Source organism: Gasterosteus aculeatus, chromosome 17, assembly GCF_964276395.1.
Source record: "Gasterosteus aculeatus chromosome 17, fGasAcu3.hap1.1, whole genome shotgun sequence".
Taxonomy (NCBI): Eukaryota; Metazoa; Chordata; class Actinopteri; order Perciformes; family Gasterosteidae; genus Gasterosteus; species Gasterosteus aculeatus.
The window spans coordinates 2,072,733-2,099,625 of NC_135705.1; the positions used below are offsets into that span (position 1 = coordinate 2,072,733).

Here is a 26,893-nt window from a genome sequence, read left to right on the forward strand (position 1 = left end):
ATAAGTAATAACTCAATTTATAACATGACACAGATGCACCGTGACTGGTCACTAGATGGCAATAACACACGGCCTTTTTACGAAGTCAAAAACGAAAACGTATTTTTGAGTTTTTCCCAATTGAAAGTTTTTATTATTACTTTGGAACTTCCCTGTTGCTTTAGGAAAACACAAGAAGTGCGCCTGTTGTTACCTGTCGTTATTTTGCAGTACGTTTTCATATTTGTAATATTACTCAGAACAACAAATGAGAGCATTTCAGAGTTTTATTCATGTGTATTGCTTTACAACCTGGGGCAGCAGGGCTGGGTGGGGGGTTGTGTGTGGAGATCAAGTTCTGCCCACGGCTCCGGAAACATCCCCACCGACAGCTGAGACCAAATCAATGCTGGATGAGACCGTAAGACGTTTAAGTATTGGAGGATTAAAAAAAGCATCTCTTTGCTGCTTATTTTGCTTCAATCCATTCACTGTGAACAAGAGATGAAAACAATAATTAATCGTTGATATTTCTAGTTTTGTGCATCTAAACAAGCTCTTCTCAAACGTTGTTATGCACAGATAAGCAATGTTTATAAAGTGAGTTTCCTGTATAAGAGAGACATTCTGCTTCTCAAATATGTTGGAAAAATAAGAATATAAATCAATTAATGAGACCTTTTGTGGCGAGAATAAAATAATAATCATTCGTTGAATTTATTGATGACGGTTGCATTTGAAACAATTCACACTCATATTGAAGTGGTTTAATACAAGAGTAGTTTAGAGATCCAGATGGTTGCCATAGTACACATAGTAGTGGTGGCTGGAGGGGTCATTGCAGGCTTCACTTTGGGATCAGCCTGATTCCAAATATGCCAGAGTGAAGAACAAGCCAAGGGCTGAGCCATGAATACCGACACGGAAGCTCAACCAGTGGTGTAATGTTTGACCATTCGGACTGTGCAGTTGCAGTTTCGCTGTAACCTGCAGGTCCTGGTCCTGGTCCTGGTCTTGACCCTGGTCCTATTGTCCCTGCAGCCATGCCCAGCCCTCCTGCAGAGAGAGAGGACCAGCTGTCAGCGCACCAACAGCCCGACTATGATGTGAGATTTAACGGCATCCCACTGTGTTCAGCCTCTTTCACAGCATCCGATTAGACAGGAAGCAGTTTGTTGGTAACAGGCAACTCACAGACAGATAAACTCCATTATCACACATATTTACAAATGCAGTGGTCTGTTTTATGTTTTTGTGTTTTTTATGGTCTCTTTCCGGTTGTTTAATGATATAATTCAGTTTAACTTGAAACTCTTTGGACCTAAAAGGGATAATAGCGATGAGATGTTGTGTTATATTGTTGTCTTTTTATGTCATGGTTATGAGATATTGTTTTAATGTTTCATTATTGTTAAAATAATATGGATAATTTCTCCACATATTTTTAATTTTGTTTGATATGTGCTTAAATTATATTTGTATGTCTAGTTGTATTTTATTTTCCCATTAATATCTTTTTTTTACAGTTGACAACGAGTACAATTATTGTACAATAATTTTTACACTATTTTTATTTTGTCTTTTGAATTTACCTCTAGATATGTCCTTGTGTGGCTATAACAAACGTTATTATGATTCAGAAATCCACAATTTGTATTTATTATAAAACAATTCTGACTATAAACGTAGAACATTGAACGTCTCATAACTTTGACTCAGGCTACCCCGAGTGGATTTGAACACAACCCAATGCCAGGGACGACATTACGTGATGACGTTCATCTCTACGTCATACGTACGTACGCTCCCCTGCTAAGTGCTAGCTACTTTCTGTAGCTCCGCTCGCCGTCTGTTATTGTCACCCGAGCGACGGACTCGAAATACCAGTCAACTTCTTTTGGAAGACGAAAATAAAATAAGCGTTAACATTCTCCGGAGCCTTCCGTGCGCGCGCGTCGTGGCCGCTGCCATGGCTCTACGAGGCCCGGAGGAGCTCGGGGAGCAGGTCGAAGAGCCGGAGGATCTGGACGACCAGGACGCCAGCAGCATCTCCCCGGCCGAGGAGATAACCCTCCCCCCCGGGACCGGCGGCGAGGACGAGCCGGAGGAGGCGCTCCTGCTGCCCTGGGACCGCTTCTCCACCTGGCTGCATTGCATCTGCGTGGTCGGCTTCGACCTGGAGCTGGGGCAGGCGGTGGAGGTGAGGCCGAACGATCCCGGATCGGGGGGGGGCAGCTAAAAGAAAATGCTTAAGTTAGCAGTTATTAAAGGCTGCGGCTATTTCCTGGGCTGGAGAACGTACAGTTCTCGATAAAGCCGTTTGTTTAGTTCCCCGGTTGTTTGTGGTTGTTTTTGGTCTGACACTGCTGACGTGTGTGTGTGTGTGTGTGTGTAAACACGAAGATGGAGAGAGTAGAAGAATATTACAACTGTAGAATATCGACCTCATTACATTCCGATAGTTTATCAGCAGCGAGTTAGCCTGTACCAACAGTTAGTCTGTAGCAACAGTATCAGCTTGGCTGCTACCTCCAGAGGAACGTTACTGGAACTTGTCCCCCGGTAGTTGAGCAAGGCATCTGTGGTATGAAGGGGTTAAATCCAACACAACGAAAAGCGAGCATTGCCACAGGTGTTGCAGCTGATCTGGGTTCAGTCTCCTGCAGGTCTTTCCCTTGTTCCGAGGATCTGAGCCACACAAAGTCTGCATGGCTTGTTTTGAATAAAGTTTGTCCTCTTTATTCACTGACCGGTTAAAGTCGTTTTTGAGATGCAAATAATCAGCTATAAGCGTGGAAGCTAACGCAACAATCGTTATAGATCTGACCAGACATTAGAACTTTTTAGTAGTTTGAATAACAAAATGTGGTAAAGTGCAATTTGGTGTCAACAAGCTGGACACAGTTTGTAGATGCATGTTGATGAGCTCCGTTCATTTGTCTTCCAGGTCATTTATCCTCATCATTCCAAACTGTCCGAAAAAGAGGTAAGTCCCACGACCGCTGGGATCTTATATGCTTCATTTTGTGATTTTTTTTCTTCTTTTAACATGCTGTTTGTGGTTAACAGATCACACTAAATCCCATTAAAATAATTTTATTTGTAATGTTTTCAGGGAGGTTAAACCGTGATCTCCTACAGCTTCCTATCCGCTGTGTGTCTTTGTGTTGGTGGAAAGAATCACTGAATCAACACAATAAAGCCAACGAAAAATAAACCAAATCTCCTCTCTTCCAGAAAACGAGCATCTGCTATCTTTCCTTCCCCGACTCCAACTCGGGTGAGTTCCTGTTTTGAGCCTTTTAAAAAAACATCCTGCTCTTCACTCCACTGGGTGTCCTCAGACGTTAAAGTGTGTCCAGGCTGGTTCATTACATTTACTCTGAAACAACTATGGATTAAAGCTGCTGCGTGAAAACAGAAGAATGGAAGGAAAGAGCGATTTATTCGTCAACCGTTCGATATCTGTTATTAAAGCCGAAAACAAGGAGAACAGACGTTCAAATCCGTGAACAAATACTTTGAAACAAATCCGCAGAATCGTACGTGACAACAGATGCAGATGCATGAACAATGACCCGGCTTTGTGTTTCCCACGGTAACCGCAGCTCATCACTCTGCTGCTGTTCACAGGTTGCCTTGGCGACACCCAGTTCTGCTTCCGCTTTCGTCAAGGCTCAAACAGGAAGTCGTCACTCGGCTGCTTCCTGGAAACCACCGACCGGGACGCACCGCCGTGTCTGAAGGTCCGCGCGCGCACACACACACACACACACACACACTCTCTCTGTCTGGTTTAGTGATATAAAACTGAGATGTGTGTGTGTTTCAGAGGGAACAGGGCCATTACTATGGTTACGTGTACTTCCGTCAGGTGAGGGACAAATCCCTGAAGAGAGGATACTTCCAGAAGGTTAGAACTTCAACATGAGACATGTTTCACTAATATAGATAATAGTATATGATTGTATTGTTGTTGTTAATGATGTCATTGTTGTTATTTTCATTATATCTAAAGATTTTTTTTATATTCATTGAGGAACAATTTTCAAAAATGCTGAGCCATTTTCAACCCGATTGTTTGAACAAAAGAAGCCGTGTCCATTCTATTTACTAAATGGTTAATTGAATGATGATGATGAACGTGGTGTCTGTGTGTAGTCTCTGGTCCTCATCAGTAAGCGGCCCTACGTGACCTTCTTCCACTCGCTGCTGAAGATCATGGCTCCAGAATACTTCGAGAAGCAGGAACCCTGTCTGGAGGCCGGTCAGTGACGACCTCGATGACCTGTCTGTCTGTCCACCTGTCTGTCTGTCTGACTCTCCCCCGTCTGTCTGTTTTCATATTTAATCCCGCCCGTGTTGTCTTCTCTCCTTGTGAACTCCTTTTGTAACTACGGTTTTGAGAGCTGGTGTTTGTGCGTCTCTGCAGCTGTCGGAGTGCAGCGAATAAACTGAGATACACTTGAATTTCTTTGTCTCTTAAAGCGCCGCGTGGCCACAGTTTTAATCTTAACTGACTCCGATTGCTGTTATTTCTGCGTTTGATTGACAGCTTGTAATGACATAGACCGTTGGCCGGCACCCCACCCTGGACGGATTCTCACGCTCCCCATTATGGGCGTGGTCATCAAGGTAAACACGCACACACACGCAGCGTTTCTCTGTGACTGCCAACGCAGCGCCCTACAGATTCAAGGCTCGGGTGTTCTGAGTGTTGAAACGTGTGCGACTGTGTTGAACCAGATCCGCATCCCGACCTGCTACGACAAACCAGGAACCTCCCAGCTGGTCCAGTCGGCGCAGGTGACCACACGCACAGAGCGCGTTAATATCACGCCACATAAGATATGTATTCATACGCGAAGGGCCTCTCTGCGTTCCAGAGTGACAGTCAGGTGTCCATCGTGCTCCCGACCATCCACGAAGTGGACCTCTTCAGGTGAGCCCTGCAGGTGTTTTTCCATCCCCGGGGGTCTGCCACCCCCTGCTGTCCGAGGGCGGTACTGCAGGACTTCTGTCCACTACCCTTCACGCCGAAGTTTGCCAAAAATACCAGGATGTTCTCAGGCATCCTGTTGCATTTTACAACGTGCGGAGCCAGCGCGCTCCTCCGACTGTTCTGAGGGTCAAAGTTCAAGTAGCCTGTCAGTACCTTTTGCAGGAATGTTTCAGGGCATCTTTAAGGCGTTCGTGAATATCAACCAGAGAAGATGAGTTGTGGTAAAGGAAGTGAAGCGTATCGATGAAAACAAAGTCCCCATAGCGCTTTCTGGCTGTCAGGAGAACAGATCCGCTCTGAACGTCGCTCCCTCCCTCCCTCCAGGTGTTTCTACCCCGTCTTCTTCCACATCCAGATGCTGTGGGAGCTGGTGTTGCTGGGGGAGGCGCTGGTCGTCATGGCGCCCTCGCCAGCAGAGTCGTCGGATACTGTGCTGGCGTTGGTCAGGTGGGTGGGAGGCGGTTAGGGGAATATGTGTCTTTAAGTCTCCAATTTCGATGGAGCTCTCTGCTCACAGGAGGCTGAATCTCTCCCCCTCTTTCTCTCTCCCTCTCCGGGCAGCTGTATCTCCCCCCTGCGATACTGCAGTGACTTCCGGCCGTACTTCACCATCCACGACAGCGAGTTCAAGGAGTACACCACCAGGACTCAGGCTCCGTGAGTAAAGACAAGCTGCCGCGTTGCCCTCGAGCAAATCGCCGGCAACAATTCCCACCTTTTTGAAATATTTCTACGTATTCTCGTACATTAGTTTGTTTTTCCCCATTCAAAGTCGGTTCTCTCTGCTCCTTCAGGCCGTCGGTCATTCTGGGAGTGACCAATCCGTTCTTTGCTAAAACGCTGCAGCACTGGCCGCACATCATCCGCATCGGAGACATGAAGCAAGCAGGTGGGTGATCGGGAGGGACGTTGTTGAGGAAAGTGTCCCTTTGTGTGTGTGTGTGTGTGTGTGTGTGTGTGTGTGTGTGTGTAGAAAATTCACTTTTTCTCTTAATTTAAACTCTTTAAAACCCCTTTTTGACCTTTCCCCTTTCCTTCCGTCTGCTCCTCTCAGGAGAAATGGCCAAGCAGATGAAAGTCAAGAAACTGAAAAACCTCAAAACTCTGGACTCTAAACCCGGTAAAGGCCTCACGTCGACTTCCTCCCTGCGAGGCTCCTGCTGAGGCTGCAGATCCTCCTCCCGTTGACTGTTTGTTGATCTGTGTGCGTGCAGGTGTGTACACGGCCTACAAGGCGTATCTCAACAAAGACGAAGAAATCCTCAAACAGCTTCAAAAGGTAAGAACCGGATTTGTTTTATTGATTATCTATCAGAGCAGTTTGATAATGGAGTTGTTGTAGTTATTGTGTGTGTGTGTGTATATAGACAAATTTATATTGAATTTGTCTGTTTTCCAGGGCGTCCAACAGAAGAGACCCTCAGCAGCCCAGAATGCAATTCTTCGACGCTACTTTCTAGAACTGACGCAGAGCTTCATGATTCCGCTGGTATGAACGGATGATTTCTATCTAGTTCTTTTTACATGTATGTTACTGATTCTTAAGGGATGTGTGTGTGTGTGTGTGTGTGTGTGTGTGTGTGTGTGTGTGTGTGTGTGTGTGTGTGTTTCAGGAGCGCTACGTGGCCAGTCTGATGCCTCTGCAGAAGTCCATCAGTCCCTGGAAGAGTCCTCCCCAGCTGCGACCGTTCCTCCAGCAGGACTTCATGAAGACGCTGGAGAAGGCCGGACCTCAGCTCACGTCCAGGCTGAAGGGGGACTGGATCGGACTGTACAGGTGAGCCACTGGAGGGAAGCAGAAGAGAGCGGCTGCTGTGTTTGTCTCCCGGTGTGAAGAAGCTGAGCGACACGTTGACGCTCCTCCTCGTCTCTGTGTTTCTGCTCCCCTCCGCGTCCCAAAGGCATTTCCTCAAGTCCGCCAACTTTGACGGCTGGTTCCGCAACAGGAGGAGGGAGATGACCCAGAAGCTGGAGGCTCTGCACCTGGAGGCGCTGTGTGAGGAGGTGAGGAGGGAAGATGAAACGTCTAGAAGAAGACTGTTTTCAGTAGTTGATGTACTCGTACCTCTGGATGCTGTGGGTTCTGTTTAAAAGTAATAATCGCCTTTGACGGGCGTCATGTGTGAATTACAGATGCAAAATAATGATGAGGGTAATTTTATTTGTAACAACTGAACATCCACAAATCTTGTTTTTAGGAGGTATTAACTTTGGAGACGCACAACAGACTAGAAAATTGATTCCACAGATCACTCACTCATAGAAGCCCAAGTGTCAAAGAGAATGTGCAGTGTAACCTGACAGTGGAAACCATGACGTGGACGAGGTGCTAGTCTTCATCCACCATCTCCTCCCGTCTCTGTAGGACCTGCAGGAGCGAGTCCGGCAGCACTCGGAGGTGGAGACGGTCGACCTGGTTCTGAAGCTGAAAGATAAACTGGTACAAACACGTTTTTCATCATAATAAAAGTTGATTCACATTTTACTACCTTGTTAAACTGTAGCAGCTCCTACAACTGCTGCTACTAGTAAACCTGTACTGGTACTAGAACTTATACTGTACTAGTAAGCAAAGTCTAGTAACTAGTATTACTATAGTATTTAATCACTCATGATACACAGAATTTAATATAGTACTGATATGCTACTACTTCTTAAACTGCTTAGAAGAGTCTATAGAAGAGTTGATATCTGAGGTAGAAGAGTTGATATCTGAGGTAGAAGAGTTGATATCTGAGGTAGAAGAGTTGATATCTGAGGTAGAAGAGTTGATATCTGAGGTAGAGGAGTTGATATCTGAGGTAGAAGAGTTGATATCTGTCGGGTTTGCAGGCCCAGGCGGAGAGGGAGCAGCTGCCGGTGCGTCCGGGGACTGTGGTCAAACTGAGGGCCCACATCGAGGCCGTGATCCTGGCCTTACCGGAGGACCTGCAGGGCATCCTCCACAAGCCCTCCACTCCCTGACCTTTAACCTTCTAGTCCCACCCGGTCTGCTACTCTTACCCCAGTCTGAGCTTGTTCTAAAGTTCGGGGGGTAGTGGGTCTCCTCCCAGTTACTCAGGCTGGACCCCGGTTGGAGGACCTCCTCCGGCCTGACATGGAAAGCACACAACGCATTTCCTTTTCCCCAAAATATTCATCCATTTCTGACTGAAACAACGACTGTAGCAGCTCCGAGCGGACGCGTCACTCTTCGATAGCGTTGAAACTCCTCTTACTCCCCAGGAGGAGGTTTTTTTTTTAGTCCTGAAGAAAGGAGAGGAGCGCTTGGTTCGTCCCAGCTTTGCTCTTTCGACATGCAGCTCCTGTAGAAGAGCTTCGTCTGGGCCTTTGTGTGGCAGAAGGATTCGTCAACACGGGAAGCTCGGGCTGACCTTTGACCTTCAATATTTTTTCCTTTTGACCTCTTTTACATGTTTTTTGTTTCTTTGGCGATGGACTGCTGCAATTTGGTGGAATTGACTTGAGGGTTTTTTTGATGGTTATTTTTAAAAGAAGTGCACTTCATCATTAACTGGACCATTGTGCCCTTGAAACACACACACACACACACACACACACACACGTCTTTATGCAAACACACTGAGCCGAGCAGAGCCAAGCAGTGCTTTATGATAAATGTAACTAATGCATAGAAACACACACCGCATCAAGCACCAGCGGCCCTGTAACAACTGTCATGGTGTGACAGCTCCTCAGCCAATCACATCGCTGTACTCATGACACGAGACCTCCGTGCAGCCCATCGTAACGGCGTGAGGGAAAGATGTCCTCCAACGAAACATTGAAATAAGGAGAAAGTCCAAACTGTCCGAGCGGAGGACCCGATTTCAGTGTCCTCGAAGCCGTTGAGCGACATTGTCAGAATCGTGTCCTTTTTAAAAACAAAATTCTAATTAAGCAAAACAGTCCAAATAATTTGAAAGTCAATTAATTAAGAATGTAAAAAAACGAATAAAACCATGAATAATTAAAGCAATAAGAGATCGTTTAATTTATTTCAGTTGTTCAGGGTTTAAATGACAATAACTTAGTAGTTTGTGATGACACAAAGCAGAAGTTAATTGGTCTCCTCAGACGTATGGATTGTGTGTTTCTCTGTTTCATGCAACACATCTTGTATAAATGCGTATTGTAATAATTGTAAAGCAACGTAACTGAAATGTGCGTTGTTTGGAAAAACCTCTGACATCTGGTTGTCGCAGGCAACCAAGTTTTAAATTTGTAAAACAACTTATTTTAACGATTTTACATTTTTTTTAATGGGGATCGGATTTTTGTACATGAAGGAGTGAAGTCAGACATGATGATGTACAATAATGATTTTGCTACTGTGACTTATGTCTTACTAGATACAGAGATATGAATAACAACTCCATATAAAATGATTATTTACCTCTTAGAAATATTGCAATGTTGTTGAGACCAGTTGACGCTTTGAATTTGCTGTTAGTTGATAAAGGCAATAACAATGTAATTAAGGATCCTTACTCCCAAACTGTGGTAGCGGACAATTTAACAAAAGCATCAAGTATGATGAAAAGGTTCAGCTGATGTCATCTAAGGAACGTTGAAAGTAAATTAAAAACCTGTGAAATGAGAGAAACCTGAATTATTTGTGTTCTCTTTCTGCACAGACAGCAGTGCTGGAAGAAGTGTATAAATACTGCTATTGGGTATCAGAGTATACGTTCGTTTAGATTTGATAATAAACAAAGTTTAGTTGTAAGTGTATTTCCTTGACGGCACCAGGGGGGTCTGGCGGGTTTAGTGGGTTATGATATATGGTTGTATGACAACGGCTGTGTTCAAAGTGCTGTAACGGTCTCCATCGTATCGAGAGTCTTACATGAAATGTACAAGCAGCAACCAAAACGCGTCAGTCGTCTCTTTATTGTTTTACGATCAAATGAGGAAGTGAATACACGTTAAAGGAGAAATTCAGTGGAATTAAAGAATCATCATTTTGGTGCATTAATGAGCGACTTCTTCATAATAATGCCATCGCTTCGATAGGTGATTTATGATTAGTAGTGGTGATTAATAGAAATTCTTCATTATTAGCTCCTCGTGCACGTGTGTTTCATTAAAGCGGTTCTCTCTCCCTCTCCCCCGCGTTGGAAAACCTCCCGGCCTTCCTCCCCTCCTTTCCTCGATGTTTGCGAAGCCCGCCCCTGGCGATTGGCTTCCTCCCCTGCAACTCATAGTTGTCCTCCAATAGGATGCGTCCTCTGGGGGAGTAGCTGATGTCGGACCAGGAGAGGGCGGAGCCTCGGTAGGGCCTGAAGAAATATCAGAGGGTGAAATCATGACAAGCTCATGAATGAAACGTGTTAGCCGGCCAGTTAGCTGCCGGGAGTTAGCGAGCTAAAACGACACATTGAATATGCGTTTCCATGGCGACACACACACACTTACATGTAGACGCCGCCCATCATGTAGTTGAAGACTTCTTTGTAGCTGAGAGGATAATCCCAAACCTGGACGTCTGTCAACTGACCATCAAAACCTGGAAAGTCCATCACAGGCTCACCTGACCAGACATAGTTAACCTGAAACGCACGCACGCACACACACACACACACACACACACACACACACACACACACACACACACACACACACACACACAATAAAGATGGCTGCGGACAAAATCCAAAAGTTGGTTTCTCTCTTTGTGCTTCTGTATGTTTAAGTTTTGTTGGGATATGACAGGATCGTTATGGATGAAACAGAGATTTTCCCGTTTTATTATCGTCATCCTTGGTTTTATATATTTTTTGCTGAGACAAAGTGATTATGTGTTTTTTTTTGCAGTGAGAACTTATCGTATTCTATTTGTAATACATGCAAACGCTTTTGTGAATCCTGTGTAGATCAGCCTCATGCACACTTTAAAACAGAAACTGTAATAGTAATAAATAAATTATGGAAGCGCAAGCACATGATATTATTCTGATATTCCCGTCTTTGGGCCAAAACAGATCAAGAGAGGACAGAAGGACTCTGGCTCTGCTGGCGGGAATCGTGAGCAGTGATTGGCTGTCGGAGATCCTCGTCGGGCAGAAGAAGCCTCTTTGTTCTCACCCCTGCAGGCAGCATCTTCCTGGTGCTGATGTTGGAGCCACTGAACACCTGGGCCACTTTCCTCCCGGAGTCCACGGTGAGGCAGACTCTGGTCCAGATGTCCGGGGCGGCGTTCGGCCAGAACCGGAGATTAGGTCGGAAGCGCAGTTGCCTGTAACCATATCTTGAAAACTCCAGCACATACCACTGACTATTGACTGAAAAGGTCAGAGGACTTCTGGAAGGACTCAGAGTGAAGAGCGTAGAGGGGGTGTCATCGGACAGGTAGCGCAGACACACGGACACACCTGCAGGAGTCACATGGTCAGAGTTCATCCAATCATTCAGGTATGTGAAACAAACTGTGCTTATTAGGGTTGCAAATCCCGGGAATGTTCAAAGTTGGAAACTTTCCACGGGAATTAACGGGAATATACGTGAATTAACAAGAATAAACTGGAAATGTTTCAGCGCACAAACGGCACACGTTATCGTCCACGCAACTATCTTAAAAGACCGAATTTTTTAGATACCTTCACCCGTAAAAATAGAGTCAGACACCTGACTGATGAGGCATCAAGGTAGAAAGACAGCGATCTTACAGGTGGAGTTTTGGAATACAGTACCTCCACCTGCAGTAGCCCGTCTCCCACTGCATAGATTTTTTGCGGAAAAAACTTTGCCGCGGTTTTTTTTTTCCCTTCCAAATTCCCATGGAAACTTTCTGGGAACTTTCCGTAACTTTAGCGGAAACCGGAAAGTTTGCGTTTGATGATGAGCTTTGTGAGCGAGCTCACCTCCGGTCGCCGGGGCCGTGGTCCAGGGCCTGGAGGTGGTGTAGTACGGTCGGGCGGTGGTGGAGCTCGGGGGATGATAATACGGCCGATAGAAGAATGCTCCTCCATCATTGGACAAAGTCAACATCTTTCCGTTCAGGTTGAGTCCAGGTGATTCTACAGGAAGAAACAACACAAAGAGCAGGATTCCATTCAAGCTCCTTTTCACGCCTTTTAATACGCGTCACTAATTCATTAAAGAATACGTTTTGCCAAGTTCCTTTTATTGCAGATGTTTTGGGGGGTTTGTGCCGTCTCACTGCTGTCTGCATATATTTTGAATGCATTTCTCCATCAGCATCATACTTTAGTCCACACACAATGTATTTCTAAGGTGAAAACACTAAATATTAATGACATTATTAAGGCATTGTGTTATATGAAGGTCCAGGAAGCATCCAGGTCACTGAATAGATACAAACTGCTTTTCTATTCAAAATAAAAACCCAGCGGTTCTTATTTACAGGTGATTAAACACTGTAGAGTTGCTGGTGTCATATAATACATTTAATAAATATAATAAGAATAGGAATAATAGAATAATAATAACAATAGAATCATTGCTTCATCTCACCCAGATGGAGAACTACAGTGCTGATCTTTATCAACACACACACACATACATACACGTGCACACACACACACGCACTAACCTACACACACACACACCCTGAGTAGCTTGCAGGCAGAAGCTTGATTTGAGGTTAGTGTTACTTTGCTCGCCAGGAGATGAATGCCAATAAAAATCCCCAAAAGTCAGGAAAACGAAGCTGCGTGTGCGCGCGTTCGTACCTGTGGTTGTTGTCCGTGTCTTTGGTGTCCATGCCGTTGTTGTCCGTGTCTTTGGTGTCCATGCCGTTGTTGGCCGTGTCTTTGGTGTCCATGCCGTTGTTGTCCGTGTCTTTGGTGTCCATGCCGTTGTTGGCCGTGTCTTTGGTGTCCATGCCGTTGTTGTCCGTGTCTTTGGTGTCCATGCCGTTGTTGTCCGTGTCTTTGGTGTCCATGCCGTTGTTGGTCGTGTCTTTGGTGTCCATGCCGTTGTTGTCCGTGTCTTTGGTGTCCATGCCGTTGTTGGCCGTGTCTTTGGTGTCCATGCCGTTGTTGTCCGTGTCTTTGGTGTCCATGCCGTTGTTGGCCGTGTCTTTGGTGTCCATGCCGTTGTTGTCCGTGTCTTTGGTGTCCATGCCGTTGTTGTCTGTGTCTTTGGTGTCCATGCCGTTGTTGGTCGTGTCTTTGGTGTCCATGCCGTTGTTGGCCGTTGTAGTGTGACAGCGGACATCACCGCTATCACACAGACGAAGGAGAGCAACAGGAGCCTCATCGTCTTGGTCTTCATGCTCGTCCGGTGTCTCTGCGGTGTCTCTGCGTGTTCGTGTCCTGGTCTCGTCCCTCTGAAACAATTTTACTTCCTGCTGCGACAAGTTTTGTTTCTGCGGCTTCAAATGAAAACTTGCTGCGTGTTCCTCTTTATTGGCTTTATGTCTCTACGTGAAGAACTTTGAATCCCTTGTTGTTGAAATTATCTCCATAAAATACACAAATAAGGACTTATTTGTGTATTTTGTGTAAAAATGCAAGGGTTTCAGTTCAATTCACGCTAGTCCCACAATGACATAAACACTTTCACGTACTCTTTTTTCCACACGTGTGACTTTTTATTCACGAGTTTTATACATTTGACATTACTTATTTTTTAAATGCAATTCTATTGTATTTTTGCACAGTAAGGTGACATACAAGAAGACATGTCTCAGGACTTGCTCGTGGCTGCTTTAGACCTGCTATAGAATCACATTGAATGGATTTTAGGGATTTCACCCGTCGCCCTCTGAGCTTCTCCGTGTATGTAGCAGAGTTGAATGATGGTATTATGACTGGTAATTGTATACTTTGTACTACATTTGCCTCTTTACAGTGTAAACACCGGCGGTTCGTTAGTCTTGTGAAATCACGGATCCACGTGGAGGAAACCAGCGCGTCCTGTGTGACCACGTGATGATGTCTCACTCTGTCGGGATTTCTTTGAACCACAAAGACACGCGCGACAGACGGGTCACGTGTCCTTGGACTTGGTCCTCAGTACAATAATCTCAATGTACAATAAAATAAAATAATTCGGTAAAAAAGGGAGAAAGGAAACGAGAACAAACCAAATGACACAACTCTGTGAGATGTTTTCAGATGGTTTCGTTCATGACATCCTCTTTTGTGTACTTCTCTTTTTACTGACAGAAACGACACACAATATGAAACAAGAACTAACTATTAACTTCTTGCTGTGTCAATAAATCTCAGTTGCCTGGAAAGCCTCATTCCACTGGTGGATTGTGGCAGGGACAAAGTGTTCAATGATTAGTGAAACACACACTATGGCATCGTCATTACACTGACTTCATGCTTATTGTGTTGTGTTACTATATTATGAGCCTTTGTCTACTTGGTCTGCGGTGTTTCTTATTTTATTGGCATTCATGATGTGGTTAATTAAGAAGGAAAAGAGGCAAAACACAGACACCTTTGAAAACAGGCTTGTCAGTTCTGCCAACATCAACAGGGGGAGGAGTCAGGGAAACGCTTCCTGTTGCACTGCAGGAAGCACAGTCTTTTTTCAAAATAAAAACTAAACAATAGTTTGACCGTTTCAGAACAAAACTTTAGTATTTAAATGGAAATAAAAAACTGACCCTTACTCTTACATTACGTCTATATTTAACATCTTTAACATGTTTCCCAGATCAATGGTTAGCTTTTATTCAATTTAGGGATATAGTCCTTATTTATAGACAAGTCAAATAACTTTTTTTGCAAAAAAAGGGGGAAACGTAAAAGTAAGAAAAGTCCACATTGGAAACTTACTAAAAACATTTTAAAAGGTAGCGTAATATATTGAAGTTGAGCAGAAGATCTCAAATGTATCTTCAATAATTTTTAGACAACGACGGAGCTCTATGGCACAGAGGAGATTCAACCTGCTTTATTCTGAAGGCTGGCCTGTGAGCGGAAGTGGGGTTTTCCGGTGCGTTGTCATGGCAGCCGTGTTGCATTCGTCGCCACCGTGTACCGAGCTGACAGCAGCCGGGATGACAGCGTGGAAAACACACGCACACACCGCTGCTCTATAAAAGCCAGACACACACACACGCTCACACACACACACACACACACACTCACACACACACACACTCAGCGACACACGGAGAGAAGTTGCTTAAATTTTTCTACTTGAACAATGGGCGTCATCATCTCACACATCTTCTCCCGGTTCATCTCAAAGACACCGGTCAGGATTTTAATGGGTGAGTTTATTCATATTATTATTATTGTTGTTATTATTATTATTATAAATGATATTAATATTTCTGCTATAGTTATTATTATTATTGTTTGTTTGTCTTATTAGTGTCATTATTATTATCATAGCCGAATTTAATATTTAATTTTTTTTAACTTTATTCTCTTGTTTTATACTAGCCCATAGCCTTAGCCTTATTCTATTAACCCATTGCATTAGCATTTCATTCCACTTTATTTTATTACTTGTGCACTGTTGTCTTGTCTGTCTACTGTCGCGCACTAATCGCAAAGACAAATTCCTTGTATGTTTGACATATTTTGGCTAATAAATGTTTCCTGATTCCTGATTTCCTAATTGGACCCATTTAAAGACGTTAATTTGGGCTCTGAAAAAGTTTGTCGAGCATTTTGCATTATTTACTGACATTTTGTGTGTCTCTGTGCGTGTGCGTGGGCATGTGTGTGTGTCGCTGCAGTGGGTCTGGATGCAGCAGGTAAAACCACTCTGCTGTACAGACTGAAGCTCGCTGAGGTCGTCACCACCATCCCGACAATCGGTCAGTGTTACCGTCCAAGCACGAGTTAAATGACAATACACAAAATAGTACAACATAAAATAACTCAACTGTGTGTGTGTGTGTGTGTGTGTGTGTAGGTTTTAATGTGGAGACAGTGGAGTACAAGAACATCAGTTTCACAGTTTGGGATGTTGGAGGTCAGACCATCATCAGACCTCTGTGGAGACACTACTTCACTAACACGCAGGTACTACTACTAGTACTACTACCAATCCTCCCATAATGAGAAGTATTTTACTGAAGCCGTGGGATTGATTCTGTCCGACCTCCTGCTTCGTCTTCAGGGTCTGATATTCGTGGTCGACAGCAGCGACCCCGAGCGGATCAAAGAAGCCGCTGACGAGCTTCACAGGATGGTAAACTGCGACTGTGGCGGTGGTAAGAAACAATAATGACGTCAGAGCAGGACGTCACTGATTGGTTGACGTCTGACTCATGTCGCAGCTGGAGGAGGACGAGCTGAGGGGCGTGGCCTTACTGGTGTTCGCCAACAAACAGGATTTGCCCAGAGCCATGTCCGTGAGTGACATCACGGAGGCTCTGCGCCTATCGGGAGTCTCGCAGCCGGTAGGTGTCCAATTCCCACAATGCAATGCAGAAGTTGGGTGCGTTCGCTCTGGTGACCAGCAGGGGGCGGCTCCTCTGTCCCCATAGACGTCTATGAGAAAATGACTCTACTTCTTTCTTGATTTGTTCCCTCAGTAAAGATTGTAAACATGAGTTCATGGTCTCAATCTGTAGTGCCGAGTCTTCTTCAAGGCGCTCAGTTACCAACGTTTAAAGATTCCATTTTTAAGAAACGAGTCCCCGGAAAAAGATTACCTAAACAAAGTCTAAACTGTCTTTAACCACAAGAACCAATGAGAACGCTCTGCGTCTCACCTCGCTGTCTTTTGTCCCCGCAGTGGTCGGTCCAGGCGTCCTGTGCCGTGAGCGGGGCGGGTCTGGTCGAGGGTCTGGACTGGCTCTCGGACCGGATCCTCACACCGTGATCACTTCCTGTGAAGCTGGAGAAACACTCTGGGCCCGGCTCGAGGTCGGAGCCACACGCACAACACACGTGTTCATGAACTTCGTGCGTGTTCCTTCACATGCTGCTCTGTCCTCTCACCGCTCTCCTCACAGCAGGAGTTAAAAGTGTCTGTTGTTGATGACGGGGAAACCAGGCCGGAGAGCTCAGTGGATCAAACAAACGTCCCCACGATGTCAAATTATGTTTAATCTTAGATTCAGAAAACGACGCCGCAGATTCATTTAGAGCTTTAAAAGTGGACAAAAATCTGTTTTCTATTGCGTGTCTCTGGTGATGTTTGGAACTTTTCTTTAAAGTGAATTATTTTAATAGACAAGTTAACTTACATTTTGTTGATGTTTTCATTTGTCTAATCCTTATTTTATAGCAGATGTTTATATTCAGTTCATCTGTCTGCTGATTTTACACTTGAAATAAATGTATATTTTAATAAACGATATTTTCATAAAACCTCACCTTTTCTTACTTGTTGCCTTCCGGGTAATCAGTTACGGTATTTTCGTAACATTTTGGCTGATTCTGTTTAATAGATAATCTGAAATAAGATGTTTAAGTTCAATTAATTTTGTTATTTTGTTCATGTTTAGTCAAGTTATTATTCTATTTAAAATTCAGATCGGACCGATTCGTACCAATCCTTCATAACAATGATAATAATAATAATTACCATAGTTAAAGTATCATAGTACCTCACATGATGCGTCACAATCACTAATCATTCATATTTCATTATGTTGCAGCTTTGAGAAGAATTCTTCTGAATACATTCTTTTCGACACTAAATGCTATTTTGATAAGGTCAATGGAAATAGAAATACTGGCTGTAATGGGAGCCTTTGTGTGGACTGTAACTGGTTCTCAGGTGTTCAGCGTTGATCTGATGCAGACGTGTAAGTAAATGTGAAGAGCGGTTTGGATTCTGAATTTCTCCGCTTGGTGATACGAGAAAAAAAACACGAACTCACTTTTAATAAATGTACTGAAACACCTTCATGTTATGTGTGAACTTAGATTTAGCAAAGAGGGATGAATAAATGGTTGAAAGGTGTTTGTTCATAACTAATATTTATCATTTCCTTAATTGACTATTAGTTATTTTATTTAATCACATAAATGCATCATTTTTGTAATCTTTAAAGCTGTAGGACCAAAACGGGCGACACCTCTCTGCATGTTGCATAGTTAGAATAACATGCAAACCACATGTACGCTTGATTTAATCAGCAGACTGACCCGGGCGGGTGGAGTTAGTGCTTTTATTTATCACAGAGAAGATTTTTTTTATTTCCGCTTATGACACAAACAATTATCACTGCGTCAGTAAAGTGTTGCTCCACTTCTCCCCCAAAATAAAAATTCATTATTAACTGTCAATTTATGCTTTAAAAAACATCTCCAGAGGGCTGTGACCTCTGACCTTTAACATCCTGACCTTTTTTCTACAGATAAAAGTCAGATTAATGAATAAAAGCTGTGAAGAACAGAAACCAATGAGGGCGATAAACATTGTTTTGTAAAAGATCAATTTTCAGATGTCAGGAGAAACACGCCGACTCAGCACATTATTTAACGTTAGTGTTAAAAGTACATTTTTTAAGTCATTTTATTTAGAAAAGACCAAACCTTTTTCTCTGTTTTCAGTTTTCAAAATGAAGAACAGTCAACAAATAAGGCCAAAGTAAAGAGATCATTGATCCGATTTGTGCTTTTCTTTACCTTAATGGACCAAGAAGGAATACGATATAAAATATATGATTATAGCTATTAGCTTTTTAATGAGCACTACTTGCATGCAGCTATTTATTTAGTAGGAGGCAGAAGTTTCAGATATGTGGAATTAAAATCTTGATGTGAATCCATAATATCATTTTTATATTATGGATTTTTCTTCCCGACAACAAACACACACACACAAACAAACACGCAGGCAGACAGACACACACGTTGCATACAAACGGACGGAGAACAAATATCCAATAAATCAACAAATATGGAATAATAAATCGGTGGCGGGGATTTCAGAAGTTGTATTTAAACCAAATTTAGCCCATTTGTAACCTGCTTATCATCCAGATGTTACGTGTAATTCATCCGCTTCTTAGTTAGCCGTTAATGAACCGCAATAATCACCTGGCAGCGACCACGGAAACATGATGACATGATCGTTTTATCGATTAATCGATTGGTTTGTACATCCAACTTTTTCTGTTTGGTCGATCGAGACTTTAAAGAATATAAAGAATGATTGAATGATGAAAAAGACCCAACGCTGAATCCATGATGCTTGTTTTTTTTTTGTTAGTTGAATGATAAATGATAAAAAACACCAGGAAGTACTTTTCAAAATAAGACTCCCTCTTCCTCTGTTGGTTCTGTGTCTTCTGGGTTCTAGAAAGAATGTGACTGACTGTCAGATGTTCCTCATTCAGCACTCGCTGCTCTCCACCGCCGTTGCCGTTAGCGCTTTCTATAAAACAAAACATTAAAAACAGAACACAAACTTGCGGGTTAAAACTATACCTGGATCCTCTTCTGGAGAGACGGTATCAAAAGCAGTGTTGTTTTTTTACACAGGAAAGTCTGTGACGTTTCCATGCTGCCCTCCTCCTCATATAGCGAGGGTGCGTTTAGTTTAGTTTATCCTCTCCGCTCACAGAGTCCAGCCGGTGACACCACCCGCCCGCCCGCCCCACCCGCTCCTCTGACTCCGGAGCTTGGGAGTCGGTACTCGGACGTGTCCTCCGTCAACCTCCGTCAGGCCTCCGACTCCCCCCTCTTCTTCCCCTCCTCCCCGGCATCGCTGTCCTCCGAATGGCTGTTGCTAAGCACCAGCACCTGGCCGTCGGCGGCGGGTTGGTTGCCGGGGCGACTGGAGGCGGCGATCAAGCGGCTCTGCTCCTCCAGATCCTGCAGACGAAAAAAGTGAATAAAGTTTGTTTGAGTAGAAACACTTCCCCATTGGCTTCACTCAGATCCTGATTTCAGCACCGGGACAAGTGAAAGGTGAAACGGGGTCAAAGGTCACCTTCTCTATCTGCTTCTGTTTGCTCAGTTCCTCCTGCTGCCTCTCTTTAGCCTTGTCATGCTCCTTCCTCTTCTCCACGGCCTTACGGTCCTACACAACAACAAGACGACACGGATCAACCCTCCCCCACACGACCTCCCCCCCACGCCCCCCTCCCTCCCCCGCTACAGAAGACGCCAGCTGTCAAAACGCCGTTAAAGTCACCGTCTCACCATCTCGGAGTGGAAGGCTATCTGCTTGGCCAGACCGACGCTGTCGCAGATCTGAAAACACGTGAAGAAGAAACATGCGAGGTGAGACGGACGGACCCAAACGGAGAGTTTGTGGACAGTGGGACGGGCGGAGGGACAGAGGGACGCACTTTCTCTCCGTCGTTGTTGGACTCAAAGATGTAGCAGACGGCTCGGCCGTCGCCCTGCCCGCCCGCCGGCTGCAGGACGAAACCGAACAGCCTGCGGTTGTCCTGGTGGGACGAGCACTGAACCACACTGGTGAGGGGGAACTGGTGGGGACGGGGGCCAGAGGAGAGGACACAACGGGAAAGAGTGGGATTAGAAACGTGTCAGAGACTAAAACCTTCTGAGCGGAAAAACTGCGGGCGGAGATCATCTCACCCGGAGTCGAGTGACTTGTGTTTGAGGATCAATGAGTCTGAAACGAAACGACAAACGCATCTACTGTTACAATTCAGTCCTACTTGGTCCAACTGTCGATCCAGCCGGTTTCTTCATCGGCCCTTCGATGGAGACGTGTTAGTCGCAGCGTGTAGCTGATGTTTCAATTTAATAGTAACAGTGGTTTTTGATAAAGAGAGCAGCCTCGAGAGGACGGAAAAGACTTCAGAGGACATCTGAATCCTACTTGAGGCAGTCGCAGGTGACCAGCAGGTGCGACTCGGTCATCCTGAAGATGTTGTGGATGGCCCTGGCTGCCAGGATCTGCCTCATGGTCTCAGGGATGACGTCTGCCGTCTCGGCGGTCCTCACCTCCATGGAGCCCAGGAAGCGAACGATGAAGAGCTGGTGGAGGATCGAGTCTGGGCGACAAATATGTAGATTTATACACGCTTAAAACATCTCATCCACTGGGGGGGGGGGGACACGGATCATGAGACCCAAAGGTAGTTTGGTGAATTATTTGACATGATCCAGAAGGACGTCTGTACCTTCAATGTCTTCTGGTGTGCTGTCTCCCGTCTCTCCAAATGGATTACTCCTTCTTTGGAAACACACATATTTTCAATACACAATTACGTGAGGCAAGTATATATTTTTTTCTGATGGCTTTTGTTTATTTATACTCTTACTTGAGGCTTTTATTGTGAAAGGTAAGAACAGCAGCGCTTTTTGGCCGCATCGCTCTGTGTGAAAGTATCTATGACAACAACAGCTCGAAAAAGAACAACAAAGAGGCGAGACATGAGCGCGCACACACAGACAGACACACACACACACCTGCCGGACTGGGCCGTCTTGTTCTGTCCGGCGTTCTCCTCGCTGAAGAGTGATATGATGTCAAACTGGATGGGCGTGTCCGGGGCAACCAGGGCATCCAATGAGAGCACAGAGAGGGCCGGCGACGGCTCGGAGCCCACAGAGCTGATGCTGCTCGCTCGGCCCGCACGCCCCTTACTGGAACGGGGGGACAGACGGGGGGTTTTACTGGTGGAGGTCCAGTTGTCCCGCAGACATCTGATTGACCACCAAGACACACACACACACACACACACACACACACACACACACACACCTGCTGGGCCTCATGCTCTCGTGTCTCTGCTGGAAGGACGGCGACGGCGTCACGGCCTCGAGAGCCGATTGGTTCACTCTGGCTGCCAGCTCCTGCCGATGGGACGAGAGGACGGCCGGTCGGAAACGATTGTACATGAACAAAATTAACATGGTGTCAGAGGTTTTTTTAGCGTGTAGCTATTGTTTAAATGGATCTTGGATTTCCTCTCGTTGGCCGTCAGCTCGCTGTGTGAAGCACAGTGTGATCTCATATGTTTAACACATGACCGCGACCCGGCGAGTCAAAAACACACGGCGCGAGCGTCAACGAGGGAGGCGGGACACGGACCTCTGCGTTCTCACTCAGGTAGATCCTTTTGGAGATGTTGTTGATGGTGGCGATCCACTGGAGGAGGAGAAGCGGCAGAGGAGACGGCGTGAGGACACCAGGACGGAGCAAGTCACATGACACGTTAAACACCTTGTTGTTGTTGTTGTTGTTTTTACCTCCTCGCAGTCCTTCCTGCTCTCCGACTGCAGCGTCACCACTCTGCCCAGAACGCACAAGACGGGAGCAAAGATTTGAATGAAGCGGCATTGACGCTCAGCGTCTGCGAGGGACAAACGTTTAAAAGGCCGCCTCACTTCTTGCCGTCGAAGGACGTGACCTGGAAGCAGAAGCGCCGGTCGTCGCTGTCCACCGCCATGACGGAGCTGTTGTCCAGGTCCGTGACCAGCCCGCCCGCCACCTCGCCGCGGCCCTGCTGCATCAGGTTCCCGCCCTGCGTGAAGAAGTACTGACGCTCCCAGGACGAAGACACCAGCCCCGTCTTACTGAGGGGACACAGAGGATAGACACGTCCAGGAGAGACGGGGCCAGCGGCCAGATGAACGTAACAGCCCTCGTTTTAATTCATGAACTAAATTAATTGTTTATCTAAATATATCTAAATAAATCTAAATATATCAATTTTTTTTTTTTTTTTAAACATGAACATCTATTAAAAGGCGTAAAAATATAGCGCAGGTGTGTGTTTCCTACCTGCGGATGTGCAGGTAGCCCTGTTTCCTGGTCAGGTTGCGGCAGACCGGCGAGTGGGCGGGGTCAGGGTCACACGGTGCGTACAGTTGGTCACATGATCTCTCCATCTCCTGGATGGTCTCCTGCATCTGCCCGACCTCCTCTTCCATCTCCCGACGCACGCTACACACACACACACACACATTATGTTTGTATCAATTTGCAATTTTCTCAAACTGAGTAACAAAAAGAAAAAGAACAAATGGAGGGATGTGTGTGTGTGTGTTTGTGTGTGTGTGTGTGGGGGGGGGTGTCTTACTTCTGGACACTGGTTCCGATGGTTCCCAGGAAGTCCTCCCACTGCTGGGTGAGATTTTCTGAACCCAGCTTAAAGAAACTGATCTGCAGAGAAGAAGAAGCAGGTTTGGATCGTTGTCTGAAAACATTATGGAAAGAAGCCTGAAGAGAAAAGAAGTGTTAATAAATAAGGAACTTTTTCTCTTGAGGTTTCTTTCCATAATGTTGTCAAACAGTCTGAGGCTTTAAGTGGACATAGATAGTGTGTGTGTGTGTGTGTGTGTGTGTGTGTGTGTGTGTGTGTGTGTGTGTGTGTGTGTGTACCTGCGCCTGCATGTAGCCCAGCAGCGGCTCCAGCAGAGCCGTCTTCTTCTTGTACTGCAGCGTGTTCAGCGAGCAGAAGTAGTGCATCATGGTCTGGTGGTGTTTCTTGCGGGAGGTGTAAACGTCCTCCACGGCCTCCACCCGCAACTGCAGCACGCGAGACGCTTTTCTTACGACCATATCACGCACGTCCAGTCGAGATAGTCGTACGGTGAAATGTTCACATGACTCGTGGGTGCAATGAAGTTTAAAATATCCTGTAGCTACATGCTCTACGACGTCAGGAGAACACAGCCCCTCCTCACTCAGAAGGCAGCGCAGGTCCTGATTCATCTCCCTCCTGGACGCCTGTAACTCCCTCCTGCAGGTCTCCCTGCCACCGCCATTCCACCTCTGCAGCTCATCCAGAATGCAGCAGCTCGACTGGTCTTTAACCCTTATAAGTTCTCCCTCACTCCTCCGCTCTCTTCACTGGTACCGGTGGCTCATCCAGTTCTAAACATGGTGCTCAGGTACCATGCTGTGACTGGATGGGGTCCAGCTTACATCCAGGACCTGGTCCAACCCGACATCCCGACCCGCACTCTCCGCTCTGCATGTGATAAAACTGCTTGTTCCTCCTCAACGAGAGCAAAACACTCGACTAGATCTCCACTCTTTGCTGTCCTGCTCCTAAATGGTGGAACGAGCTCTCTGAAGACATCAGGACCACAGAGAGCCTTCACATCTTCACACTCTACCTCCACTAAAACACTAACTGTAGCACTTAAATTGGACTTATAATGGTTCTTATCTATAACAACTTGTAAATCTGCTTATTTGATGAAATTGTACTTTCTTGTTTCTTCTTTTAAGTTTGTATCCTTATGATTGAAACGCACTTATTGTAAGTCGCTTTGGATAAATGACAAGTAATGTGATCATAAGCAACCGTTAAAACCAGGACACGAGTTCGAAATTCTAAAAGCGGCAACCAAGGAACCTTTAACGTCAAGCCCTGCTATAGAAAATTTAAATGGGCGTTTTACTTCAGTTTTTTTCGGCTTTTTGTCAGAAAGTTTGAAGTTTTAAATGATACACTAAACATTTCTCACCTTATCGTTGTCCCTCTTCTTGGACAGGCGGCTGTATCTGTTAATGGCGACGTCGTGGTCTGCAGACACCGTCAGGAGCGTCAGTATCTTTGTTTGTTGCTTTTCAAAATGCATTAACTCACAACGAGACCAACGACGATCCACGAGGAAAACTTACCGTCACTGGATATTTGGAAGACTTCTTTCAGAGTGAGGATCTCTGGAGAGACGAAAGAAGAACTGCAAGTTACCGTGGGAAACCCCCTTCATACCAATTAAGGTCCATTTCATACAGACAACAGGGCGCTTCCAACCGTTGGGGAATACCAACCACAGATAGTAAACCGATGTAGAACTTATCTGCCGCCTCATCATCATGTTGTATTGAAGAAGACTTCAAACTAGAGATTGAGACCATGAACTCATGTTTACAACGTTTACTGAGGGAATAAAACAAGCGAGAAGTAGATTAGTTTTCTCATAGACTTCTATGGGACCAGAGGAGTCGCCCCCTGCTGGTCACTGCAGAGAATGCGGGTTCGGGATCTGATTCAGTCTGAGGAACCGGAGGTTGCCGCCTCATTTAAACACAACGAAGGTTGTGTGCGCAAAGAGAGGTACATGAAAAGCGTTTTCCCAGTTTGGCGTAGAGGAACTCTGACCTCAACTCGTCACAACCACATTGGATCAGACAACATCAGCTGGATACATGTGCCAGATCATCAGTGCACCGTGTGTGTGTGTGTGTGTGTTTCCTACCCTTCAGGTCTCTCTCTTTGAACTGAGTGATGGGAAACATCATGGCATCTGCAAGCTGGGTGGACAAAACGGCATGGCAGGAACTCAACTACAAAAGAGAGAGAGAGAGAGAGAGAGAGTGGGGGGGGGGTGACATTTTCATATTGTCACACGTCAAACATCCTGTCACCTAAAGTCTTCCTGCTGTGGAACATCCAAAAATATCAAAACAGCCGCAGGCTGAGTCCTGGTGTGTTTCGTATTCTCGCTCACCTCATCAATGACTTTTGCAAACTGCTGCAGGGTGGAGCTCATCACCTCGTCATCGCCCCCTAGAGGAAAACGCTGTGGAGGACAACAACAACAACAACATTGATTGATTGATTGATTGATTTGAGAGAAAAGAAGAAATGTGTCGCTGCAGCATGAAACGTACAGTAAAGCAATGGAGGTTAAATGTTGAGCTGAGACCTCTGGGGAATAGAGCTGGTGTCTAGTGTTATGAGGCTGGTGGTTTAAAGGTTAAAGGTGTTTAAAGGAGGGTGGCTGGTGTTTAATAGTGGGAAGAATTGGGGTGGGCGTGTAGGGCTGGTGTCTAGTTTCATGAGCTTGGTGGCTGGTTGTCGACTCGGCAGACCTGTTTGTCGTACTCCTTCAGCAGTCTGGAGGTCAGGTGAGTCGCAGCACTGAGCTCATTCTGAGAGAAAACAGAACAGACACGTGAACGTCCTCCCGTTGGTTCCGTCTGCACCCTCAAAGCAAAGTGGCACTGCACCCGAGAATCGCGTGCGTGTTTACCTGCGCGTCATAAATCCTCTGCATGGCCTCATACAGCTGTGTGCAGTAGTTGGACATCGCTGTCGTGTCCTCCTCAAACACTCCCAGCAGAGAGCGAGTCTTCAAAACAACAACACAGGTGGGGGGAAAAAAAAGAGGCAGCGTTAATCATCTGATCCCAACCTCACACCTATGTAGGCAAATACTCACCTGCTGCATGTCCACACAGTGCAATACTGCTCCTCAACTGTGCTATTTACATAGCAGGTATCTGTTGAATGCGCCCTACGTTATGACGTAGTGTGTTAACAGATTAAGAGTTACCCACAGAGGGGGGGGGGGCTAGCTTAGAGGCTAAGGAAGTGGTCGGCTACCTATCAATTGTCAACGAGTGCGTTTCTGTGTGAAGCCTGCGCCTGACATTCTGACCCTCTGACCCCCGCTGATCGCTACAGCAGGCGACGCACGGCTGTCCGCCAGCTTTGGTTAGCCGGGCCCTTAGCATGTTAGCCTCCTGCTTGAACTTGTCATCTCCCCCACTGGTTGAGGGAAACACCGCGGCGCCTCTACAAAGACGGCTAGCCTGGCCCCGCGAGTGGCTACCGTTAGCATGCTAGCCGAAGCCTTCCAGGGGCAACACGGTGCTCGTTACCTGAGGGCTGTCCTCCAGCGTCTCCTCTATCGGCAGCTTCTCTATTCCGGGCATGGCTTCGGTTGGTAATCGGTACGAATGGACGGACAGAACGCACAACAAATCGGTCCCGATAACTCCCACTCACGATTTCTTGGCTGAACGAATTCACAACACCCCGAAGACGGTCCTCCCGGTTCAGTGGGTACCGCCCTCCAGCTGGATTGTGATTGGATAGAAAGGAAATGTACCAATCTGATTGGTTCATTGTTTAAAGGGGAAACGGCGCCATTTTGGCTCTGACCAGGATCGCCCTTTCGCTGTACCCGTGTACACCTTGAGCCTTAATGGATGCTCCGTTTGTGTGAATATATATATATATATATATATATATATATATATATATATATATATATATATATATATACATACACACGTGATAAACACAGTCTATACAACAATATAATGATTTTGTATAATAAAAACATC

General features: G+C 45.6%; 4 protein-coding genes across 5 annotated transcripts; 2 read left to right on the top strand and 2 right to left on the bottom strand.

The window, feature by feature from the left end:
- The first annotated feature begins 1,703 nt into the window (after window positions 1–1,703).
- Window positions 1,704–9,587, top strand: dennd6a (DENN/MADD domain containing 6A). Its single transcript, XM_078092727.1, has 19 exons — window positions 1,704–2,179; window positions 2,927–2,965; window positions 3,217–3,259; window positions 3,613–3,725; window positions 3,812–3,892; window positions 4,141–4,246; window positions 4,535–4,614; window positions 4,726–4,785; window positions 4,866–4,921; window positions 5,306–5,428; window positions 5,543–5,638; window positions 5,776–5,870; window positions 6,036–6,101; window positions 6,196–6,260; window positions 6,381–6,470; window positions 6,595–6,758; window positions 6,883–6,985; window positions 7,347–7,421; window positions 7,814–9,587. The coding sequence occupies exons 1-19, from the start codon at window positions 1,949–1,951 to the stop codon at window positions 7,943–7,945; spliced, it is 1,818 nt and encodes a 605-aa protein (XP_077948853.1). The 5' UTR covers window positions 1,704–1,948; the 3' UTR covers window positions 7,946–9,587.
- Window positions 9,588–9,855: 268 nt separating this feature from the next.
- On the bottom strand, window positions 9,856–13,318 carry LOC120834782 (uncharacterized). The gene is made up of 5 exons (XM_040203052.2): window positions 12,676–13,318; window positions 11,845–12,000; window positions 11,069–11,355; window positions 10,400–10,533; window positions 9,856–10,263 (listed from the first exon to the last, which is right to left on the bottom strand). Exons 1-2 carry the CDS (start codon window positions 13,125–13,127, stop codon window positions 11,952–11,954), a joined length of 501 nt encoding a protein of 166 aa, XP_040058986.2. The 5' UTR covers window positions 13,128–13,318; the 3' UTR covers window positions 9,856–10,263; window positions 10,400–10,533; window positions 11,069–11,355; window positions 11,845–11,951.
- Window positions 13,319–13,791: 473 nt separating this feature from the next.
- LOC120834780 (uncharacterized) lies at window positions 13,792–17,243 on the top strand. The gene is made up of 6 exons (XM_040203050.2): window positions 13,792–15,179; window positions 15,654–15,734; window positions 15,833–15,942; window positions 16,040–16,111; window positions 16,200–16,322; window positions 16,661–17,243. Exons 1-6 carry the CDS (start codon window positions 15,113–15,115, stop codon window positions 16,745–16,747), a joined length of 540 nt encoding a protein of 179 aa, XP_040058984.1. The 5' UTR covers window positions 13,792–15,112; the 3' UTR covers window positions 16,748–17,243.
- A 787-nt stretch (window positions 17,244–18,030) lies between these two features.
- appl1 (adaptor protein, phosphotyrosine interaction, PH domain and leucine zipper containing 1) lies at window positions 18,031–26,623 on the bottom strand. 2 transcript variants are annotated; one of them, XM_040203040.2, is made up of 22 exons: window positions 26,426–26,623; window positions 25,795–25,893; window positions 25,634–25,693; window positions 25,270–25,341; window positions 25,018–25,105; window positions 24,437–24,478; window positions 24,280–24,338; window positions 23,186–23,332; window positions 22,884–22,966; window positions 22,586–22,747; window positions 22,189–22,377; window positions 22,051–22,093; window positions 21,893–21,949; window positions 21,563–21,654; window positions 21,268–21,444; window positions 20,979–21,028; window positions 20,675–20,849; window positions 20,428–20,464; window positions 20,175–20,315; window positions 20,026–20,076; window positions 19,814–19,903; window positions 18,031–19,695 (listed from the first exon to the last, which is right to left on the bottom strand). In XM_040203040.2, the coding sequence occupies exons 1-22, from the start codon at window positions 26,477–26,479 to the stop codon at window positions 19,543–19,545; spliced, it is 2,121 nt and encodes a 706-aa protein (XP_040058974.2). In that variant the 5' UTR covers window positions 26,480–26,623; the 3' UTR covers window positions 18,031–19,542. The 2 variants fall into 2 exon arrangements, with proteins under 2 accessions (XP_040058974.2, XP_040058973.2); XM_040203039.2 differs by having other exon boundaries at window positions 20,979–21,031.
- Between the last annotated feature and the right edge of the window lie 270 nt (window positions 26,624–26,893).

Excerpts from the sequence above, each read along its gene's own strand:
- appl1 (XM_040203039.2), bottom strand. The coding sequence starts at position 26,479 with ATGCCCGGAATAGAGAAGCTGCCGATAGAGGAGACGCTGGAGGACAGC. Across the intron at positions 24,479-25,017 it reads CAAAGAGAGAGACCTGAAGG|AGATCCTCACTCTGAAAGAA; the intron begins GTAGGAAACACA and ends TCGTCTCTCCAG. Across the intron at positions 20,077-20,174 it reads CCAACAACGACGGAGAGAAA|ATCTGCGACAGCGTCGGTCT; the intron begins GTGCGTCCCTCT and ends ACGTGTTTTCAG.
- LOC120834780 (XM_040203050.2), top strand. The coding sequence starts at position 15,113 with ATGGGCGTCATCATCTCACACATCTTCTCCCGGTTCATCTCAAAGACA. Across the intron at positions 15,943-16,039 it reads ACTACTTCACTAACACGCAG|GGTCTGATATTCGTGGTCGA; the intron begins GTACTACTACTA and ends CTTCGTCTTCAG. Across the intron at positions 16,112-16,199 it reads CTGACGAGCTTCACAGGATG|CTGGAGGAGGACGAGCTGAG; the intron begins GTAAACTGCGAC and ends CTCATGTCGCAG.
- LOC120834782 (XM_040203052.2), bottom strand. The coding sequence starts at position 13,127 with ATGGACACCAAAGACACGACCAACAACGGCATGGACACCAAAGACACA. Across the intron at positions 12,001-12,675 it reads GACACGGACAACAACCACAG|AATCACCTGGACTCAACCTG; the intron begins GTACGAACGCGC and ends TTCTTCCTGTAG.
- dennd6a (XM_078092727.1), top strand. The coding sequence starts at position 1,949 with ATGGCTCTACGAGGCCCGGAGGAGCTCGGGGAGCAGGTCGAAGAGCCG. Across the intron at positions 4,615-4,725 it reads TTATGGGCGTGGTCATCAAG|ATCCGCATCCCGACCTGCTA; the intron begins GTAAACACGCAC and ends GTGTTGAACCAG. Across the intron at positions 5,871-6,035 it reads CGGAGACATGAAGCAAGCAG|GAGAAATGGCCAAGCAGATG; the intron begins GTGGGTGATCGG and ends TGCTCCTCTCAG.